At 45.2% G+C, this 23,942-nt stretch overlaps 1 protein-coding gene across 6 annotated transcripts in view; it reads right to left on the bottom strand.

Annotated features, from left to right (window-relative positions):
• Positions 1-23,942, bottom strand: part of ALPK3 (alpha kinase 3) — a 46,476-nt gene that overhangs the window by 10,769 nt on the left and 11,765 nt on the right. For 4 of the 6 annotated variants that reach the window (XM_037833113.1, XM_037833112.1, XM_037833117.1 and 1 more), the window contains 3 exons: positions 16,016-16,133; positions 14,129-15,410; positions 35-2,084 (listed from right to left, as the gene is read on the bottom strand). In XM_037833113.1, coding sequence (XP_037689041.1) covers positions 35-2,084; positions 14,129-15,410; positions 16,016-16,133 — 3,450 coding nt within the window. Of the gene's footprint in view, positions 1-34; positions 2,085-14,128; positions 15,411-16,015; positions 16,134-22,729; positions 22,738-23,124; positions 23,303-23,942 lie in introns of all 6 variants that reach the window. The other 2 variants (XM_037833114.1, XM_037833115.1) reach the window with 2 other exon arrangements.

Here is a 23,942-nt window from a genome sequence, read left to right as displayed (position 1 = left end):
CATGAAGCTGTAGCCCTCCTTCCCAGTTGCTTACCTTTCAGCAGGTCTTTGGCTTTCCTGGGCTTGCCGGGAGCATCCTGCTTGCCTTCATCTGGGGCCAGCTCTGCGTCTGGACCACTGGCCTTGGTGCTGGAGCCGAGGTCCCCAGCAGTGGGCTCCTCCTCCGTGCGCGGCACCTCCAGCAGGCCTGCCTTTCTGCCCTGGGTAGGGGAGCGTCTCTCCCGCCCTGGAGTCCCCGGGGACCCAGGTGCCAGGCCCTTCCTGGGCCCCCGGGGGGAAACGGAGGGGCTCTCCCTTTCTTCAGGCTTGGTCACCTCCCCCTCCCCTCCTGATCTAACTTTCGGGAGAAATCTCTTCCTCCGGGCCCCCAGAGCCAGTTCCTCAGGCGTGGCTGCAGGGAGACCTGCAGAAGCCTCCCCTGGAGCCTCCTCCTCTTGGAGGGGTTCCTGGGCTCTGCTCTCTGCTGACAGTGGTCCCTGCCCAGAGGCTGCCTGCCCACCCACCTCCCCCAGGGGCCCGCCTGTGCTGCTCTCCTGCAGGCTCCCCAGGAGGCCGGGTCTCTCAAAGGAAACCTCTTCCTCACCCTCATTGGATCCTTCTTCTGAGGCCAGCCCAGGGCCCTCTTCACCAACCACAATGGCAGGGACAGCGAGGGGGCTGGGGCCAGGGCCCCAGGAGCCCCGGGCAGCAGCCAGGGCTTGCTGGCCAGCCTGCACCTCGCGGTCCAGGAGGCCGGTGAGGCGGCGGGAGGTGCAGGGGCTCAGCAGTAGGGTCTGTGCGCTCTGCACCAAATGGTTGTTCTCCACTCGCTCCAGGATGCGCCTTGATGTCCGGGGACTCAGGCCTGCCACTTCCACAGTGGGGACCAGCCTAGATGAAGGCGCGGGACCCATGGTGGCAGCCCCCTCCTGGGCCTCTGCACCCCCTCCACTTGTGTCTGTGCTGGACAGCTTTAGCAGCAGAAGCAGGTAGTTCTTCAGGGAGTCTATGAGGCCAGGGTCACAGCTCCGGGGGCCTGGGGCACAGGCCCCCTCACTGCTGGCAGCCATGGTTTCTGATGGGTGACTCTGGGTGGGGGTTCCCGGCCCTGAGTGCATGGCCTGAACCCCATAGGGGAGGACGGCAGCTGCACTCACATGCTGAGAAGTCGGGGTGGTAGGCAGGCCCTCCAACGGGCTATTGGTCAGGCCAGTGCCAGAAAGAGAGGGCACCATGGGCACCTCTGAGCTCAGGCCTGCCGGATCCACAGACAGCCCTCCCCCCAGCGGGTCCTCCTTGGGGCACTGGAACAGGCTGTCTTCTGGCTTGCTCTCGACCAGGCCTGACCGCTCTGGCCCTCGACATTTCTCCTCTCCCATCGGCTCCAAGCTGTCCTGAGGAGATAGCTGGCCTGGGTGTGTGAGGCTCCCTGACAGGCCACCCAGTACAATTTCCGCATGATTCCTGGAGGCTATTTCTGCTGCTGCCTCAGATCTGAGCACAAATTCAGGTTTTTCTGGTACAGAAGACCCTTCTGGGAGCTGTTGAAAACATCCTCTACTCTGAGGAGACGTTGGGCCCTCAGAAGGCGGGAGGTCAGGGACTCTGGACTGCAGGCTGAGGCTTGTCACGGACTCCTTCCGTGGCTGACCTTTCACGGCTCTGGCTATGCTCCCCTCTGACTGTGTCCCTGTTTCCTCCTGAACCCTTCTGTTTTCCTGTGTCCTCTCATCTTCCTGTGTCTTCCTGTCTTTCTTGCCTTCCTGTCTCTTACCATCTGCCTGTGTCCCCACCACATCCTTCTGTGAACTCCTGTCTGACTGAGCCCTCACACTTTCCTGTGTCACAGTGTCCACCTGTGTCTCCCTGTCTGTCTGTGTCCTCTGGGCTGTCTGGGTTCTGTCTGCCTGTGTCTGCCCATCTGTCTGCATCTTTCCATCCACCTTTGCACTCTTCTTGTCTCTAGTTCTCCCGTCTGCAGATGTGTTCCTATGCTCCTGGATTTCTGTATCCATGGGTTCGATGGTGCCCTGACTTCCAGAGGCCCCCTGAGAGCTGCTGCTGGCCGATGTGAAAGAAGCCATGGTTGCCTGGGACTCCAGGTCCTGAGAACACATGGACAAAAGCAAGAACTTCACTACACTTGTGTTAGGATCGCTTTCCAAGCTGGCCTCCCAGCTCCTCTGTCCTCATCCAGAACTGCCCTCACAGGAATCCTGCCTCCTGGTTTCTCAGGCCTCCTGGGAGTTGGATGGCAAAGTCCCAAAGGCATGCCCACCTCTCCAGTCCCTGATCCCAGAATCTGGACCAGGGAATAGCCAGCATCCAGGGAATATCTGGCCCTTCTTATCTCTCCCTAAAGAAACCCTGTGTTTCTGGAAAGACTCTGCTCATGTGTTATTCAACCCTTACCCTTGCCATTTGGATGGGGAGTGCCTTCTCCCCAGGGCTCCCTCAGCAATCTATCCGTGCCTCTCCTGTGCCACTAATTGCCCCGGATAGAAAGATGGTGAAGTGGGAGAGTGCAGAAGCGTCCCGACGATCTCGATGACAGCACCCACCATTAACACTGAGTGAGTGGTGGTGACATAATCCCACCCAAACAGAGAGGGTAAACGTAATTATGGATGGCACCTATGCCAAGAAATCACTGACACATGATGGTAGAGTCCCTTTTGAACACCTACTGTTTGAAAAGCACTAAGCTAGGCCCCTTATATATATTAAAAGATATGTTCAAGTACTAAACCCTAATCCCATGAGTGTGACCTTAATTAAAAATAGGGTCTTTACAGATACGATTAGTTAAAATGAGGCCAAACTGGATTAGGGTGGGCGCTGATCCAATATGACCAATGTCCTAATAAGAAGAGGAAAATTGGACACAGGCAGACAGACACCAGGGGAAAGGCCATGTGAAGATGGGGGAGGCAAATACTGGAAGTCAAGGGACACCTACAAGTGAAGGAAGGTCAAGGACTGCTGGCAAATACCAGAAGCTAGAAGAGAAGAGGAAGGATTTTCCCCTACAGGTTTCAGAGAGAGCGTGGCCCTGCCAACACCTTGATTTCAGATTTGTGGCCTCCAGAACTGTGAGGCAATAAATTTCTGTTGATTTAAGCCATGCTGTTTGTGGTAGTTTGTTACCCGAGGAAACTAAGACAGATAGTAAGTGGCAGAGTTTAGATTAGAACTAAGGCTCCAAATCCTTTGTCCTTTGTTGTAAGACTAAGTATCTTCCATTTAAATACGATTAAAGGACTTTTTGTCTAAACATGATAGCATAGGACATTAATTTCCCTCTTTTCCTCCTAGAAAGCATAAAAAAACAACAGAGTAAACAAGAGAAAAGAAAAAAAAGAAACAAAGCAAACCCCATTGTTAGTGAAACTGGAAGCAGATATAATTCACAGTCTTAAAAAAAATGGATAAGGGCTGTCAAAAGTAGACAGATGCAGGCTCTGGGAGGCTGAGAAACAACGAAGGCTGATGGGAGGGGAGGGGTGGGTTACAAAGAGTTAAAGAGCTCAGGAGCAGCAGGTCTCAATACACCAGCAAAATCACAGTTACTGTAGATAAGGAGTTCATCCTAAAGTGATAAATCCACAAACTTTACATATATGAGAGCTGTAGGACCACAGAGGACAGGGTGAAAATCAAGCAGAAGAAAGACAAGGAAAATGCCCAAAGGAGACCAGGAGAGAAGAGAACAGCCCAGTGGCCAGAAAATACCAGCAAAACTACATTCCCTGAAGAAAAGTGCTAAACTGAAAAAATCCAAGTAATTACATTTGTGTAATAAAAATAGAGATGGCAAAGTACCCATTAAAACACATTATCAGAGAAAAGGCAGGAAAGAGAAGCAAAACTTACCAGAAACAGTGACATGGAACAAATGAAAATTCTGACCAAACATTTCACCATCAATTTTAAAAGCTCAATGAAGCAACCACCTTTATGAAGGAAGACTACAAAGCAGAAAACAAAGGCTCAAGAAAGAGATGGTAAGGGACCAAAAAACAAAAAAAAAAACAAAAGTGAGCCAGAGAAAATACGTGACTTAGCAGAACTCAAGGAAGATGAAGAAGACAAATGGAAAAAAGAAGACAAGCTGGAAAGAGCACAAGAAAAACTAGACCCTGTAGAAAACCCAGTGAGGGATATAGAGGATAGAAGTGAGAAAAGTGAGCAAAGTGGAATGGAAAGAGTTGGAACAGATTAGAGAGGAAATGATAGCACAGGCAAAGGAATTCCTACATGCATAACTGTAGTCCCCGAAGAAGAAACGCTGAAACATAACAAATTTGAATGATATAATTTAAGAAAACTTCTGAGAAACACTAGCTTTTAATCTATAGGTTGAAAGGAACTTCCATAAACCTCAGAAAACTGACCCAGAAAGATTAATACTGAGACATATTCTAGTGGAGTGAATGGATTTTAAAAAGAAAGAAAGAACCCTCTGACAGCAAAGCAAAAAGAGCAAGTCTCTTAAAATGGAAAAAAAGATCAGGTTGGCTATGGATTTTCTACAGTAATGTTCAACTCCAGAAGTGGAACAGTACTGACAAGATACTGAAGAAAATAAAAACACAAGCCAAGGATTTCGTACTCAGTTCAGCTGTCCTTCAGTTTTAAAAAGCCACATACAAGAATTTAGAGAATATTGTATCCATGAGCCCTTCTTGAGGAAACTACCACAGAACAGTTTTTGATTAAACAAATGATGATTAGGGAAACTATGGAAAAAGGACTGCCGGTGAGCATTAAAAACACTGAACTGTAGAACCAAAACCAAAACAAAGTGGGGTTTAGAGTGACAGACCATAATGTTGATGTTATATGTCCTGACAATGTAGACAGGATACAACTAGCAAAAAAGAGGAAGGAGGAAAGAAGATGACAAGTGGAGTAAGTTCCTTAATTAAACCAACTATAAAAGCTGAGAGCCAAAGACATTACCCAAAGCTGAAAAACCAACTAACAGAAATAAAAGATTTTTAACTATAAAAAGATAATCACTCAGAAATAAAACTTTTGGCTAATATGAAATGGAAGATGAAAGGGGAAAAGATGGGGAAACAGTAGAAACACATTTTCATTGCTCATGATAATTAATAGATACTGAAGAGATAAAAGAATTAATGGCATTACACAAAATTAAATTTATAAATTAAATTACCAAATGCAAATATTTCTAAATATCAGAAGAACCACACACAAAACCAAAGCAAACAGATAACCTAATGAAAGATTTAAATATATATACATATATAAATATATATTTAAATGACATATAGAACTTAAAGTTACTTAATTAAATATGGAATTTTGAACAAATGGTTTGAATATGGGAAAAATAAGTTTGGTGAATACCAGGAGCCATCAAATGTAAGTCTGACTGACTGAATAATTTTAATAAAAGTGCTCTTCCAACTTCTCTGACAACCAGTTAAGATACTAACAGAAAAAATACCCTGGAGCCAACAAACAGCAATTAGTAACATATTTGAACCTTCTTTTAACTTCTGATATTCTAAGATTGGAAAATGTTAATATAGACCTAAGATCTATAAATTTACAAAGAAACCATTGGCTCCACACACAAGCCTGCTGTTGACAAGACTCGTGAAACAGCCCTTCTTGTTAAAAGCTACCTTCACTCCCCCTCACTCCCAGCGCAATCAACCCTTGAGTCCCACTGAACCTACTTCCTCAGTATCTCAATATCCATTCCCCTCTCTCCATCTCCACTGCCAACTACCTAATCCAAGCTGCCAACAATTATATCTTGCCTTGACTACTGGAAAGCCTCCTAATTGGAATCCATGATTCTGGTCTTGGATATGTTAAACATACTGTCCTCACTGCAGCCAAAGTCATCTTTCAAAATACAAATCTGATTGTGACAGTCCTTTGCTTAAAGACCTCTCAATAGCTTATCATTACTTACAGGATGAAGCCTAAAAGCCCTAGCCTAAAGGAATAAAAATTTGCTAGCACTCTGTTGGCCAGAATATGGGAAAACAGGCATCGGCACCAACTCTATGGACAGCAATTTGGTATTATCTATTAAAACAAAAAACACTTATACTCTTTGACCCAACAATTCCATCTAGGAATTTATTCTAGGATATACTTTTATGTGCAAATAACTTATATATCAGGATATTCATTGCAGCATAGTTTGCAATAGTAAGAGAGTAGAACTTACCTAAATTCCATTAATATAGGACTGGTCCATTGAACTATGGTATATCATATTCCAAATAATTAATATCCCAATAAAAAAGCCAGATGTGGGATAGAATGTATAGTATGCAACCCTTGTGTGGAAAAATACACACACACACACATTTGAAAATGCAAAGAAAATAGCTCTGGAAGGATGCCCAAGAAACCCGTTATGGTGATTGCCTTCAGAAAGAGTGAGTGGTGGCAGTCGGGAAGGGGGAGACAATTTTCTCTATACACCTTTTGTACTTTTTGAATTTTATTCCATGTGCATGTGATGTATAGTCTACAAAAATTTTAGTAAACATTTAAATAAAGAAGTAAATAAAACCTATGGTGATAACTATTAAGACCCTTTCTTCCAGAAGGTTTTCATGTCTCTCTCTCTCCAGGTTCATTTCTTGGGTTCCTCTGCCCAACAACACTTAAACTGACAACCATGCTATGTTATGATATTTTTACTGAATATAGATTTATAAGTTGAAAGTTCTTTTCTTTCAGCATTAAAAAAAAATGTTTTACTTCTTTTTGGCATCTATTATTTCTGATGAGAAATCTATGTCATTCAAATCATTTCCTCCTATACAAAATGTATCATTGTTCTCTGGCTACTTTCAAGATTTTTTCTTTGTCTTTAGTTTTCAGCAGTTTGATTATGATGTTTCTTGGCTTCTTTGGGCTTATCCTGTTTGGGGTTTGCTGAGCTTCTTCACTCTATAGGTTTATGTCTTTTGCCAATTTGGGGACATATTCAGTCACTATTTCTTTAAGTATTTTTTCTGCACCACACTCTTCCTCCTCTGCTTCTAGGTCTTCAAAGACACAAATATTTGACTTTTGGGTATTGTACCACAAAACCCTGAGGCTCTGTTCATTTTTTTCCAATATTTTTTTCTCTTTGTTTTTCAATTGGATAATTTCTATTGATCTATCTTCAAGCTCACTGACTTTTTTCTATCATCCCCATTCTGCTGTTGAGCTTGGCCAGTGAGATTTTTATTTCCATTATTGTAATTTTCAGTTCTAAACTTTCATTTGGTTTTTCTTTATATCCTCTGTTTCTTTGCTGAGACTTTCAGAATATTCAACCCTACTTGTATTTTTATAGTAGCTGCTTTAAAGTCAGATAATTTCAACATCTATGCCATCTTGGCATTGGCATCTGTGCATTGTCTTTTCCTACACAAATTGAATTTTCCTGATTTTTTGATTTTTGTTTTAGCAGGCAATCTACCTGGTTGTGTTCAGGCTGCAAGCCCCATTCAGCATTCTGAGACCACATTGTGTTCTCAATGTCAGCTCCATTTTCAAAGCCTTTGCAGTGCATTCAGATTTGTCCTGTGTATTGTCACCCACTGGCCAGTCTGGGACCTGGATGGTGGTCTCTTAGTTCCATTCTCAAAATTTTACGTAGGCAGATCAGGTTCAAAGCCATAAATGCACAGCTTATCAGATCACTTTCCCAAGCTTCTCTCTGTCTACAATCTCCCTACTACTTTGTAGTTCCCTATGGCTCCCCTTTTCAGTCCTCCAGCCAGATAGGTTAGGCTTTATTTGTTCCACTCTGTCACATATTTTACAACAGCCTGCATTCTGGGCCAAGGAAGAGATCCAAGGGAGAAAAAAAAAATGGATGTTCTCTTGGGACCACAGCTCCTCAGATTAGAGAGGAAGATTCCCCTCCCCCACAGATTTAGGCATCTGTGTCCTCTGTGGCCACCCCTTTCCCATTCCTCAAGCCTGATCTAGAGGGGTCTCCAGGAGCTCTCTCTCTGTACATTCTGATGCTTACTTTTGGGCTTCAGGTTGCATTAAGATCAGGCTGGAGGGATGCTGGAAGAAACAAAATTGTAAATTCATTGCTAATCCAGTGATATTTTGAATTTCAGTTTTCTTCAATCTACCTGCTACTATTTAGTTTTCAAAATTCTCAAAGAGCTATTCCATGCATTTTACCTAGGTTTTTAGCCACATTCATCAGGAGTTACAGGGTGGAGAGTGCTCACTCCATCTTACCCAGAACTCAAACTGTCATAACCACAATGACTAACTTAATATTAACTATTGTATTTTCCAGTTCTGTAATTGCTTGTTCTTTTGTAAGTCTTTGCCACTTTTTATTATTTCTAGTTCTCTGCTCAAATTCTCAAGCTTGTCTTTTTATCTTCTTGACTATAGGAGATTCAGTTTTATTTTACAGTTCATGTCTGATAATTCCAAAAATTTGAGCCCCTATGAGCCTATTTTTATTATCTGCTCTTTTTGCTAGTTCTTTTTCATATTTTCTTCCTTTTGTGTGCCCGCTTATCTTCACTTGGGTGCCAAATATTATACTCGAAAGACTATTTTTAAAAATAATTTGAGGCTTAAGTTGATGTTATCATTGTCCAGATATGATTTTTGTTTTCTTCTGCCAGGTATCTGGAATTACCTTATGTAATTTCAAGGATTAAGATAAGAGATATTTCTTAGTCACCCAGATGACTCAGAGCTAAGGCTCAATTCCTGCGAGGGTTAATTTACTTCTGGTTCCCCTTACTCCTAGGGTGTAAACCTCCAGGGTCTCAATCCAAAGCACAGATGATTTACCAGGGCACCCACTCTTGACCATGGACTCCAATCTCAGTCTCCCTAGTCCTGTGAGACTTTCAAAAACACTGCTCATTCTCTTATTCTTCTCTTCTGGAGTGGCAAACACCCAGAACAAAAGCTATGCCAGTGCTGGGCTCACCACTCTGGATTTCCATTTCTTCCCAGATATAGGTCCAGTAGTTCTCTACTTCATTAGCTTTCCAATATCTTCAGGCAGACATCTTTATATTTGGCCCAGCTTTTCTAGCTGTCCTCAGAAGGAAAGGTGGTCTGAATTATCTAACCCACCACTACTGGAAGTTGACATTCAATAAATGCTAGTTCTTTCCCCTTTCTGTCTCACCCTCAATCCTGGATAATGTTACAGTTAATGCTAAACAAACCAAAGAAGAACATGGGACATAGAAGAGAAGAAAAGCGTAGAGAAGATTTCAATGCATTTATACATTAAAATTAGAATAGGCAGGTTTACATTGCCTGTCTACCCCACCACCTCACCTTTGCTTCATCCTATTCATCCTGCCCAGAATGTCTTCCTTCCTCTCTTCCACCTACCTAATTTCTATCTATGTAGGGATATTTTGGGTGAATTATTTTATATTTTTAAACAATTACACCCAATGTTTTCTAATATGGTATTTCCAGTAATAAATCAAACACATGTTGCCGATCAGTATGACCTCTTTACAGATGCCTCCCTGGTGACTCCAGACCATACCACTTTCCCCTCTGGAAGCCTCTTGCAGTTACCATTCACCACATCCCTCTTTGCACTTATTGTCCAATGTGAGTCTAGTCCCCTCAATTCATTAAACAGTTCCTCAAGGCAAGGGTCGTATCTCTCCTCAAGCCCTCTCCCCTCAATGGACTTGCAGCAAACACTTATATTCATCTATTTCCTGAAAACCAAAGATTTGGGTCCTTAATGTATGAAGGGAGCTCCCAGACCTCAGGATGATCATCCTCAGGACCCACAGGGTTTTTCAAGAAGAGACACTGTAGGGACAGGGCATTCAGCAGAGTTCGTCAAAACCTTCACTGACCCCTCTGAGGATCTGGGCAGATGGGGCGAGCATTCCACCACATCCCCACACTCCTGTACCTCAGCTCCAGAGATTTCAGGACTCTCCCATCTGAGGAATGTTTCAGAGAAGATCTGTTAGGGGACTAAACAGCAGCCCTTGAGGGCAGAGAAAGTCACTTCCCACTCAAGTGCCTTGAGACAGCACTGCTTCTGCCCAGGAAAATTGCTGTCTGAACAGCATGGCCATGCTAGAGGATCTTTTGACATTCTTAGCAACTCAAGAGACCTTAATTCTAGCAATTGCTCCTCATCCATGTCCAAGATGGAGGCCTAACTCCAGTGCTGTCAGAGATAACCCTAATTTCCAGGAAAGGCAATTGAGACAGAGAGTAGGGAAGCACTGACATCATATCCCAGAAGCAGAGCCCCTAAAGGACCTAACCCTAACATGAAGAAAACAACAGAACTTAAAAAGAGATAAGAAAGGTTTGAATAATGCAAATAAACACTCAGATGAGAACACTAAATATGGTTAAGATATTGATTTTTCCAAATTAATTTTCATGCTTAATGCATCCCCAGTCAAAATACCAATGGCCAATTAGTGGTTGCCTGGGTCTGGGGATAGGAACAGGAATTGAGTGCAAAAGGGCATGAAAGATCTTTTTGGGGTGATGGAAATGTTCTAAAACTGCATTGTGGTGATGGTTGCACAACTCTGAATTGTGTACATTGAGCTGATGCTTAAAATGGGAGTTTTATGGTATAGAAATTATACCTTAATAAGCTATTTAAAAATATATATTGGCAAGTTTTATTATAAGACCTTTTGCATTGCAAATCTGCCTTCAGTTTTCCATGAAAAGATTTAATAGACTTTATGATCTTCTTAAAAATAACTCATCACTTGTTTTTTAAATGTGGTTTTAATAAAAGGTGAATAAAGATATAAAGGTTTTTGAAAAATGGTACCTAAGAGTTTGGAAAATTTCAAACAATGACTCTATAAAGTTTTTCCAGAAGAATAAATAAAAAAGAATAGCAAAGAAAATTTTTCACAGAAGTATAAGAGAAGAACTTGTCCTGCCAGATATTAAAGCTATAATAATTAATACAAGATTATCCTGTTATGAGAATCAACAAACATATTAATGGATTAAATAGATGTATATGTAGAAATTAATATAAAAAATTAGTATATAAAGAAAGAATCACAAACAAATAGGTAAGGGCTGAATGTTCTACAAATAATAATGGGGGAAATTATCTACTTATTAATAAAAAAATCAAGCTACAGACTGATGCTATAGTATAGAACAAAATAAATTCCAAATTAATTCAAAAGTCAAATGAAAGAATTCAAACAATGAAAGTTAGAAAAAAAACAGATTAGTCTTTAATTAATCTTAGGATGAGAAAGGAAAGCACAAACACTATGGAAAAAAATGATTAAAATATTTGACTATGACCGCCATTAAAAATAAAGCTCTTCAAAGAATTTTTAGAAACCATGAAAAGATGCTCATGAATTAATGAGAAGTAAAGACGGTGGGACATAAAACTGAATAAGAGAAAGAGCACAAATTAAAATTTTTTAAAAACATAAAAAAAGACACACCAAGATGTCCCATCATCTTTGGAATGGTGATTATCTCCAGACAGTAAAGTTATAGGTGAATTTTTACTTTCTCCTTTGAATTTTTAGGATTTTCACCCATATTTTCTACTATGACCATGTGTTACTTTTATAATCAGAAAAATGTTTTGTATTCCTTTTTAAGTTTTGGTAGGATAAGAATACGAAAAACTATTCAAATTCAGCCACTAAAAAGCAGCAGCTGCTGCAAAAGATACATAGATGTTAAATGCATTTTTTGCATGTATGGTATATTTCACAAGTTTTTAAGTTAAACACACACAACCGTTTTGCAGGAACAGCAGAACCACCACAGACAACCTCTCACGTGTCCATACCGCCCTGCCCTCTCCCCACACCTTGGAGAGGAAGGGACAGGATGGCCTGGCACTTCCTTCTCTGGCCCTGGCAGGAAGATGCGGCCGCCCTGCTGTGGTGTTCCCCACCCTGGAGGCGGGGAAGCCAGAGTTGCGCACAGACTTGGCCACACGCCTGGTCACTTCCCAAATGAGCTCCCGAGGGGCTCACGAGGGCCATCCCTACAGCGAGGCCCTGCTGTCCAGCCTGTGGGCTGACAGGCACAGGGAAGAGCCCTACCAGGCTCTCTCTGGGCCGCTGGCAACTCACCACACCAGAGGGTGGAATCTCCTGAGCAAAGCCCGGGGGGGACCAGGATCATGAACAGGTTCTAGAGAGCCTGCTTTGAGGTCTTCGAGGTTTTGCCCCACTCTAAAGTCCTCTGAAGTACTGTCCTCAGTACCCACTGACATGAAACCATTTCTTCTTGTCATCCTTGAAACTGGTCCCTCCCCACCCCCATGGAAGTTCTCTCCATGGGAAATGTGGCTCCTCCCTGTTCTCCATGAAACATCCTTTTCCCTTTGCCCTCCATGGGGCACTGCCTCAGCTTGTCCCTCAGATGTGTCTCCCTTCACTGTCCCAAGAAACTGTCTCTCCTCTGCCCCCCACCCATGGGAAACACTGCTTTTTCTGCTTTTCCTCCTGCCCCCACCATGCAGCCTCCATTCCCAGAACCCAAGAGTCCTGCCTCTTCCACCCTAAGAAACAGTCTCAAAATGAGAATACTGTCTCCACAGGGTTGCCAGATTTAGCAAAAAGAAATACAGGACACCTAGTTAAATTTGAATTTCAGATAGACAATGAATAACTTAGTATAAGTACGTCACCATGTATCTGATCTGCTCTCACTCCCACTTTTTTTTTTTAAATATTGGTAAGTTGGATTTAATTAAAATGTAAAACTTCTGCTCTGCAAAATACACAGTTCAGAGAATGAACGGACAATATTTGAAAATATTTTTCAAATTTTCAAACATGTATCTGATAAAGGGCTCATATCCAAAATATACAAAGAACTCTTAAAATTCAACAATAAGAAAACGAAGAATCTAATTTAAAAATAGGCAAAAGAGCTGAACAATCACCTCACCAAAGGAGATATACAGATGACAAATAAGCATATTGAGATGCTAAACAACATATATCATTAGGGGATTGCAAATTAAAACAATGAGCTACCATTTCACACCTGTTAGGATGGCTAAAATCTAAAACACTGACAACACCTAACACTGGATGTGGACAAACACAAAATCTCATTCATTTTTATCTCACTCCCACTCTTGAAACATTTTTTCCTTCTGTTCTTCAGAATAAATTCTGTCTTCTTCCTGCCCCTCTGTAAAACACTGTCTCCCGCATCCCCTCTGAAATATTGCCCTCCCCTGTCCCGTGCCATGAACATTTGACCACATGGGACAAGCTGGTTCCCTCCGTCAGTCCTTCCAATCTCACTCCTCCCTACCCACCGCCCTCCACCAAACTCCTCGAGGTTGTCACCATCTGCCTCTTTCTTCGAAGAATGGACATCCACTACCCCTGTGTCCTCACTAAACGTCATCTTTTCTCCGTCAGCTACCTGCTCCCCAGGAAATGATGGCACTTTTGTTCCAATAACCACTTCCCCTCTATCTCCCACCATGGTAATATTTTATAATTCTATACCTACTACCATTTTTTTTTTTTTCACTCTTAATTTGAACCAGGCCCTGTACTAAGTATCCTCATTCTCACTGGTATTATTATTGTTATTACTTCCATTTTACAACTTGCCCAAGATCACACAGTATTAGTCAGATTTGAAGATAGGTACACCTGAGTTCAAAATCTTTGATAAACCCAGATTAAATCAGAATCTCCTGGGCATGTGGTATTCTTTAAAAATCTTCTAATGAGCATCCAGGTTGAGAAGCACTGCATTCTCCCAGACATTACTGCTCACTGGTGCCCCCCACAAAGCCTCAGTAAAGCCCACAGAGAACTCTTTCCACCGGCCCCTTCCTCCCCAGGGAATACTGCTTTCTTCCACCTCTCTCTGAATACAGTCCCCTTGGGCTGTGAACTCCCACACTCTCAGAATAGAGGGAAAGAGTCAGGCTGTGCGGCCTGTGAGCCTGGCACCTGGAGATTGGCTGGGACGAGGTCCCTGTCTGTGGCTCCCTGCTCCTGGCTGGCACTCCAGACCCTCCCCACTCCCTTCTATAAATAGCCCACAGCTCACTGGCTGCCGAGCTGTTGCAGCAAGAGTTTCCATGAGGTCAGCTTCCCAGAGCGAACTCCAGGCACCCAACACCCTCACTTACCTGTCCTGGAGTCCTGCGGCCTGCTCGCCCCTGCAGGGGGCTGTCCCGGGTGCTGTGTCTCCGCCGGGCAGGGGGTGTCGGAACTAGGGCAGAAGACTGAAGTGGGGTCTTCCCTAAATCTGGGGCCTCGGGTTCTGGAGATTGACTCATGGAAGACTCGGGCTTGCTGGTGGTGGGCTCCCCTTTGGGCTTCGGAGGGGCAAATCTCTTCCTGTTGAGAGGCCTAGTCGGCTGTGGGGCCAAAGAAGGAGTGGGCTGGCTAGGAGAAGCAGGCCCTATCTCACCTGTAGCCTTGCTGGGTACCTTCCCCCAGGATGTTTCTCCAGGTGCCCTGCCTCTTGGGGCCCAGGACCCCTCCTCCTGAGGCCTGGCTCCCTGGGTATTCTCCAGATACAAGTCCTTCAGGGAGAAACGCACTTCCTGGCCTGGACCTGGGATTGGGGCTGGGGCAGGGGCAGGGGCAGAGGCTGGGGCAGGGGTTGGGGCAGGGGCCAGGGCAGGGACATCCTGAGCCTTGTCTGGAGTGCCCACAGAGGAGGCTGGCTTCCTAGTGCTGTCTACTCCAGAGGAGCCAGACCCCCGTGCAGGCTTGCCTCTGGGCCACGTCTGGACCTGCTCTGTGTCCATGGGCTTCTGTGTTCCACGTGAGTCGGGCTTCTTTGAAGTGGGCATGCGGTTTTCAGAACGGTGGCCTTGGGCTGCCTTCTCTAACTCTGGTTTCTGCAGACCTTGCTTGAGCCCCTCATCTTTCTTTTTCTTCTTGACCCCAGACTCCTTTTTGGGAATAGTCTGGGCCCCCAGCTCCATGGCCTCACAGATGTATGTCAACAAGCCATGCTCCCCATTTTCCCCGTTCTCGGGGACAGCCTCCCCATTGGTGGTCACCTCTCCAGGAGCAAAACTGTTGATCAGGCCCAAGCCTGGGAACTGAACAGGCTCTGTCTCGCCCTCCTGCCAAGCCACTGGGGTCCCATCCTCAGCCTCCCTAGTAGGGCCTGAGGGCACTGGCACTTGAGCCCCACTCAGGCGCCGCTTTCTCTGGAAGCGGTCAGGGCTGAGTTTGCGCAGGGTGTCAGCTTCCCCCACGGCCTCCTTCCCATGCTTCCAGCTCTGCTCAATCTCACGCAACTTTGCTGCAGCCTTGTGCTTCAGTTTGGCAAACCAGCGCTGGTGGATCTTGAACTCAGTCATGGTGCCCACCTCTAGGACCCCTGAGCAGGACACAATGCCCTTGGTGTTCTGGGCAGAGGCCTGGTAGATGGCAGCATCTTCTTCTTGACACCTAGAGGTAGGAGCATGAAGTGGCACCTCTCCTCCTGGGGGAGAGCCCCCCACTCCCTGCAGCCAGGGCCTCTGGGAGCTGTGCGCGCGCTTCCCTTCCCCCACCTCCAGTAAATCTTGCCCTGAGTGACACGCCCCCACCTCAGACATCTCCATATCTAACGCCCTCGGTTTCAGTTGAGGAAGCTGAGCCAGTGAGAGGATGGGAGCCAAACCAAGGTCACGGTGTCCCAGGAGGGATTAGACTTGGGGCCCAGGAGAGCTCCCTTGAGAACAGGTGACCTGCATGGCCCTTTCCGAAGCAAGGATGACACATAGCTTTTTTTGGCAGTTGACTTCATGGAAAATGTTTCTATGGGTCAGGATCTCCTCTGGTTGCGTTCAGCTCTCTGACTGACAGAGATACTCCCACCCTGGCCTTAGGAGATCCTGGGCACTGGCAGGCAAACACAGTTTACCACATGGTTCACGGAGCATTACGACTCCGCAGCAGAACCCTGCCCTCCATCCCTAGATCCTGCCTGGGCAGCTCCATTCAGCAGACTCCATTTCTGAGGGCAGGACCCTCAGGAGGGTAAAAGAAAGGAAAAAGCCCCCCTCCCTCACCTGTAGAGCTGCAGCGTGTGGCGGTTGCCGTGATGAGTGATCTCATATTTTGGCAAACCACAGTAGCGATCCAATTCTGTGTCATCCTTGTACCAGGTCACCTCTGGCTCCGGGTATCCTGAGAAAGAAGCAGGAGATTGGGTTGCAGGGAGGCCAGTTCCAAAACAGTGGGAAGAGAGAAGAGGATACCATGGCTTCCCTAGACTACCTGAAGAGGCTATGGTATGGCTCAGCTTATTTTTAGAAGCCAGGATACATCAAAGTTGAAAACTATTTCCCTTCCTGGTAGAAGGAGAAGCAAGGAGTTTCCAGAAAGCCCTGGCTGGCAGTAATTAGCTTCCTTTCTACAGTGACCCATTCTATGCCCTCACCTGTAGTAGCGGCTCTATCTTTAGTTATGTCCTGCCACCAACATCACACATAAGAGCCTTCCTCCTTTCAGCCCAGGTTCCTGAGGTGTAAGTATTATTTGATAGCACAGCTAAAATATCATCCATTCATCCATCATCCATCATCCATCTCTCCACACCCACCTACCCACCTATTCATTGGAGTGAGACCTATTGGCTTGACTGCCCAGCTCCTCTTCTCTGGGGGCTTCCGGCCCTACCCACAAGGAAGAACTTCCAACCGTTCAGTCACGTGTGCAGTAGTGGACATCCAATCAGCTAATACAATCACATTCCTTGACATACAGTTTGGGAGTTCAGACCTAGAGACAGTCTACCATTGTGTCTGGAAATATAACTTTGAAGATATAGAGCAGCCATGTCCTGCACATGGACTAAGAAGCAGACAAAGCTGGTCTGTAGTGAGATGGACAAATGAAGTTGATGTTCAGGACAGACTAAAAGATGGGAGACAGAGAAACTCCCAACATCCTTCCAAAAACTGACTCCATTCCTTGCCTGAGCACAGCTGCTTTTCAAGTCCATAAGAATCCCCTCATGCTTACAAATGAATTCTGCTTCATTTCTTCATCTGGCTCCAACTAATTTTCATTACTTGTTAGAAATAAAAGATTCTTAACATACATGCACTTAAAAAATAAATACATACATAGATAAATATACACATACACATATAAATGCATATATACATGCACATACATCTACACATACATGTACATACATATAGCACCTGCTGACTGTCAAGGTAGTGCTATGAGGACACAGAAGCATTTAAGACGGGGGTCTCTGCTCTCAGAAAACTTATTGTATAGAAGAAAAGACAAGACATGCCTACGCAAGGCAGCAATGGACCTGCATCTGTACACATATACTCTGCTTTCCCTGCTGCATGTGGATAAACTGCCTACAGCCCTATCTAAAGCTACCTTTCTACCAGATCCCATCTCTTCTTGTCTGATCAAGGCCATCTCCCCAACACTTATCCTTGCTATCTTCTGCATCATCAAACTTTTCCTCTCTATTATATCATTCCCATCAGCAGACAAGCATGTTGTATTGGCTCCCTTCTTTAAAAGAACTTCCTTTGACCTCCCACTATGTCCTCCTCTAGCTGCTGACCTCATTTCTTAGCTCTCTCCTTTACAGAAAACTCTTTGGAAGAGTTGTTTATACTTGCTATTTTCACTTCCTCTCCTCCAGTCAGGCTTTCATACCCACCACTGTGCCTGCACTGCTCTTGTCAAAGTCACCCATGACCTGCATATGGCCAAATCCAATGATCAGCTCCTGCACTTTGATCTGTCAGCAGCTTTGACCCCACTTCCTGAAACCCTTTGCTTATTTTACTTCTGAGACACCATTCCCTTCTGGTACTCCTCCTACTTCACGGGCCACTTTTCCCAACCTTTTTCATGGGTCCCACCCACCTCCCCACCCCCCACCCCCTCACCACCTAGCCTGTAAATGTTAGACTGCTCCAGGGCTCAAGCCTGGGAACCATTTTCTATTCTCCATTAGCACTTACAATCTAGGGGATCTAATCTTGCCCCTTGACTTTTAAATATCCAGATGCCAACCCCCAAATTTCACCAAATCTCCAGACCAGACCTCTCCCCGGAATTCCATGCTCTTACTTCTGACTGCATATCTGACATCTCCCCTCATGCTGAGCCAAATCTCGCATTTCCCTCTCCAAGCCAGCTCCCACTTAGCTCAGTAAATGACAACTTGATCCTTCTAATTTAGCTCAGGTCAAAAATCTTGTGGTAATTCTTCCTTCCTTCCTTCCTTCTTCCCTTCCTCCCTCTCTTCTTCCTTCCTCCCTCCCTCCCTCCCTTCCTCCCTCTGACCCTTTCTTTTTTCCCTTTCTTTTTTCTATCCCTCCCTCCCTTCCATCATTCATTCATTCATTCCTCCCTCCGTCCCTCCCTCCCTTTCTCTTTTTCCCCCTGCTCTCTCTCTATCCCTCCCTCCCTCCCTTTCTTTCTTTTTTGCCTCTTTCTCTTTCTTTCTATCTCCCCTCCCTTCTGTCATTCCTTCCTTCCTTCCTTCCTTCCTTCCTTCTTTCCTTCCTTCCTTCCTTCCTTCCTTCCTCTCTTCTTTCATATCCACTCCATCAGGCAATCCTATCAACCCTCTCTTCGGAATATATCCAGAATCTGATTACTTCTTGCCACCCCACCAACCACAACCTGGTCCTCAGCACCATCATCTCACCACAATTTCTGCAAAAAGTTCCTCACTGATCTCACTGCTCCCATCCTTGCCTCTCTTCAGCCCTTTCTCAAAACAACAGCCCCAGTGATCCTTTTCAAACAAAGTCAGGTGATGCCATGCCTCTGTTCAAAACCCCCAAATGGGAGGGTCCCATTTCATTCAGACTGATCTCGCCTCCCGCTAATCCCCCCTTGCTGGCTGCACTCCAGCTGCCGTCCTGCTGGCTCCTAACATGCCATGCCAGCATCGTTCTCAAGTCCTTCAGGTCTCTCTCAGATAGTACCTCTTCAGTGAGGCCTTCCCTACTACCCTATTAAAAACAGCAGTGCTCTCTCCCTGCCACTTCTTTTTCCCTGTGCTGTTTTTTCTTCATAAAGTACATCACCACCTGAACCTAGTACATTTACTAGTTTGTGAGTTTATTGCCCATAACTTCTAAGGGAGTGTCAGCTCATGACAGCAGGGACTTAGCTGCTAATATGAGCTGCGGTGTCCCCAGTTCCTAGAATGGTGCCTGGTAAGGAATCAACACTCCTTAAATATTATATATGAATAAATGAAGCAGTATACTAAACTCATGTTGCAGAAAAGGGAGCAGTCACCTCTGGCGATGGAATCAGGAAAGGTTTTGGGGGTTAAGTGGCATTTGAATTTGGCCACGAAGGACAGGCAGAATTTTGGTGAACATGGATTTGGTGCCCCCATCTCCTCCTTTCACCCCAGCTCTAGCATCACCTGCACTAATCAGGATGTGGTAATTGGCTATTTCCTTATCTGTCTCCCCTATTCAACTTAGGACCCACGTGGGCAGGAATCATATCTTGTTCACCACTATAGCTCCAACACTTTAAGACAGTGCCTGGCACATAGCAGCTACTTCATACAAATCTGTTGGATTAATGAGTACATGAATGAGTAAGCGAATGAATGAACAAACACACAACAGAGAGCTGGGAAGAGCATGCCTGACCAAGGAATGGCAACAGTAGAGGTGTGGGGTGAAAAGCAAAGGGCACACTGGGGAACCATGTACAGGAGCAGGGAGGAGGGGAGGCGAGACTGCAGCTGGGTCAGACAGGAACAAACTCTGGGCAGCCCTGGTTGTAAAGCGAGCCCCATGTTTCCACTGTGAGCTAAAGCCCCTGTTACATCAGCATGTGCGGGCCAGGGCCAGCACAGGTGTCCTCACTGTCCCGTGGGATGATCTCATCCCTCCAAGGGCCCCTCTCACAACCTCCCTGTCCCATGACCTGCCCGGGATAGCCTCAGCTTCCAGGGCATCTGAGTCCAGTCAGGCTGGAACTAGGGGACAGGGGTGGGGCAAGGAGGCTCAGGGGAAGTTGAATGAACCCCACAGCCCCAAGACGGTGGCCTCAGCCCCCATGCCACCCTCTGTTGCCTCTTCACTCCATGGGGCCAACCTGAGAGCTCCACAGTGGTACTGGGCATTGGAAGCAAATTTATTTGAGGAGAAAAAGACCTCCTTGTCCCCTGGATAATGTAGATTATGTTCAAAAACACACAAGCAGGAGGGATCCTTTACTCCCAGCTGCACACACACCCATCCAGCCCTGGCCAGGAGAGCCCCCAGTGGCACTGGAGCCTGTGGCCTTCCCTTCTCCCCTTCACACCCTGTGACCTCAGCTTCACAGCCAGCAGGCCTGACTCTGGATCCCAGCATGGAAACTTGCAGGCTCAGTCCAACCATTCCCAGTTTGGAGAATCTCAGATTCAGTAGAAGAACAATGAATGGAATTTTAGCGTGACAAGCTTTCAAATACAGACTTTCATTTGGCTCTCATAACAACTCTGTGAAAACAGATGCTAACCTTTATTGAAAATTTACTATGTTCCAGATGCTTAGCTGAACACTTTTCATGCATTATCACATCTAATCCTCGTAGATACCCTAAGAGCAATTATTCATACGAATCCCTAATCTAAAGAAGAAGAATCAGGGCTCATTAAATTAAGGCTCCTGCCCAAAGTCATCCAGCAAGTAAGTAAAGAGCCAGAACTCAAATCCTTCTCTTTCCCAAAATGGACAGGGCAGATATTATAATCTTCATTTTACACAAAAGGAAAATGGGGCTTGGAGAAGCTAAGTAACTTCCCCAGGGTCACATGGTTGGCACATGACAAAGCCCCAGGTTTCCTTTTTCTTTGTCCAGTGCTTTTCCCACTGGGAGTTCTGGGACCAGTATGTGAGTTTTTACCCCTATTAGTCATTCTATCAGACTTATTTCTCTAAAAAAGTTTCTTCAGGAACTTGGTTCTGTCCAGCCTGCCTGTTGCTGATGCCTCCTTCTATCACCAGAGCATACATACACACACACACATACCGACACACACACACACAAACCAACACAGAATCCATGACAGAGCTGAGGATAGCTGGTGGTGGGGTCACCATGCTGCACTGAGATGGAGCCCCAAGGAGGAGAGCAGCCGTTTGACCAGACGGATCCCTGCCACAAGGCCCAGCCAGGACCCACTGTCCCAACATGCCCCCTGAGTGGGAAGAATCCCCTCACAGGATAGCCAGCAGGGCCACCAGAACAGACTCCTCTCCCTCAACTGGACTAGGCTCTGACCCACCGGGAAATCATCATCTACGCCTGGCAGGTGGGATGAGCCCTCACAGCCTTGTTTAGGGAATGGCAGAGGAAGAGAGGCAAGTGTAGTCACTCCATCTCCACGGAGATGAGCCGGGATCACCAGAGCAGTCCGGCAGGGAGGCCAGTGTCAGCCGCAGATCCATCTACCATCCACCCCTCCAGGCTGAGAAGACCCGCCTTCCAACCCTGCTTCTTTTGTACTCTGATCCTTCTGCATCATGCCTCCCCCACCTCCAGGAACTTCTCCCCTCTCCTACAGTTTACATTTTCTCCTTGCTAATTGGAAAAGGCTTGTTTATAGCGTTTTATGGCTGTTATAGAGACCTCTTTCTTAATCTGTTACATAAAGTGCAAGTAACCTGAGATTTTTGGTGACGTGGGGGTGGGTAGGGGAAGGAGAGGAGAAGGTACAACAACCAACTAAGGTATGGATATTAGAGATGGCCAGAGCCCAGGAAATCTTACAGCTTCTATCGATACTGTTGTAGATCTCAGCACAGTAGGGGCTCCTGAGCAGAAGTCCTGGCTGGTCATTTGGAAGCAGGGGTATTATGGCAACTGAGGGGTAAAAGTTTGCTCCTTTGGCTTGGGCTTGAAACAGAGAAAAGTTTACTCCCATGATGACTGGGATTCATGACTCAATAAAAAACCCCAAGCTTCTATAAATCAGAGTCATGTCTGGCTTCTCCACAATGCTCTCAGAGTCCGTGACTACAAAGAACTGAATGGAAGGAGAGAAGGGGGCGTCATCCCTGATGCCTATATCTCTCAAGGGGTCCCAGGCACCTGCAGCAGCTGCTCTTACCAAGGCATCAAAGTGACAGCTGAAATGAACAGGCTATGTGAAAAGTGGCAAAGGTCCTGATTTGTCATCAGAACAGTCAGGGTTCATGCCCTGTCATCTGGCAAATCTGTGCTGGGTGTCTCCTTTGTGCCAGCTCCAAGAGGCCAGGCATGTCAGGTGTGTTCCCTTCCTCACAGATCCCGTGGTGTTGTTGGAGAGATAGATGTGTAAACAAAGAAAGTGTGCCATGGAGAGCAGAGCAAGAGCTTTCCCTGGAAATGCTGGAGATGACCTCACAGGGGATGAGCTGTTTGAACCAGGCCCTGGAAGATGAGAAGGAATTTGCCAGGCAAAAGAATGGTCTTCTAGGTTGAAAAAAAAAAGGCAGAATGAATATGTCCTCTGTTTTCATGTCCTCCCCACTGAACTACTAAATCCACTAAAACTGCACTGAAAAGACTTGGGAAAAAAAAAAAAAAAAAAGATATAAAACCACAAGGATGGGGAGTAAAGGCAAGGAGAGCAATAGAAGCGACAAAATTTTGAAAGTTGGAAAGCAGATGGACACATAGAAACTGACTTAGCAGATCCAAGCTTAACCCTTAGCTAGCAGTGGGGAAAATTGAGAATGAACATTTTAACACCAGAAAATCCCAAAAAGGCATAAGAACTGGCAGCCAGGTACCTCTGGAACTGGAAGTGAAGGGAAGGAGGACTGGTTAAAAGTTGCTGGAATTAGATCTCTCGATTCCTTCACCTACTCCATGCCACTGGGTGACTGCTCCCTCCCCACCGCAGCCAAATGTGAGCTTATTATCTGGAAAGGTAAAACTTTGGACTGAAGATAAGCCAAAACAGTTGAGGGCACTACTGTATGGAAAACAGAAAAACATAACATTTTTATGTGTTTATATATAATATTTATGAAACATTATAAAATGAATGTTTTATGCTGAAAATCTACCTCAACCCTCTAATCCACGTATCTCCTAGAATACCTTCGCTCTCCAGGCAAGATACTGGAAGAATATTCACTAGGGAATCTAGCTAGACCCACAGGAAGAAACCAAAGAAACTTACTTTGGGAGTTCCCAACAGTGACCACCCTATCACCTTCCGGTGAAGATCCATGTTTTCAGGCCCCTCTCATTTGCTCAGAACTTCCAATTGGCTTTTTAATCCCTCATTCTTAATCATTATCTGACAGCCAAGGGTTCCCAGACAGCTGAATCCTTCAGGAAAGCCTGTATAAGGAAGACTAAGGACAAAAATAAATAAATAAACAAAAAAGCAAATCAGAGGAAACAAACTATGCAGGGAGAAGGAAAATTTTAGAAAACTATCACTAACAGCCTCAGGAAGTGAAGAGAAGATACAACATTCATGAAAAAAACAGGATGCTAGAGATAAGGACAAAAAGGAGCTCCTGGATATTATAAAACTCAGTAGAAGAGTTGAAATTGAAAATTGAGGATATCTCCCAGAAGTAGAGCAAAAAGACAAAAGGATAAGACAATAAGAGTCCAGGGGAGCAGATATCCAAATAACAGGAGTTCCAGAAAGAAAGAACTGAGAAAATGGGAGGAAGAAATCAACATCAAAATAATCCCAAATTTCTTAGAAGTAAAGATCAATTTCCAGATGGAAAGTGTCCAAGCATGCCCCCAGCATGAAAAGAGACCCATATCAAGAAACATCATTATACAATATCAGAACACTGGGGACAGAGAGGAAATCTTACAAGATTCCACAGAGAAAAACTGGTCACATACAAAGAATCAGGAATCAAACTGTCTTCCTACTCTCAACAGCAACATGGGAAACAAGAAGATAATGGAGCAATGTCTTCAAAATTCTAAAGGAAACTTATTTTTAGATTAAAATTCTATACCCAGTCA

Source organism: Choloepus didactylus, chromosome 4, assembly GCF_015220235.1.
Source record: "Choloepus didactylus isolate mChoDid1 chromosome 4, mChoDid1.pri, whole genome shotgun sequence".
Classification (NCBI taxonomy): domain Eukaryota; kingdom Metazoa; phylum Chordata; class Mammalia; order Pilosa; family Megalonychidae; genus Choloepus; species Choloepus didactylus.
The sequence above is the reverse complement of the archived record's forward strand: the minus strand, read 5'-3'. Positions and strand labels throughout refer to the sequence as shown.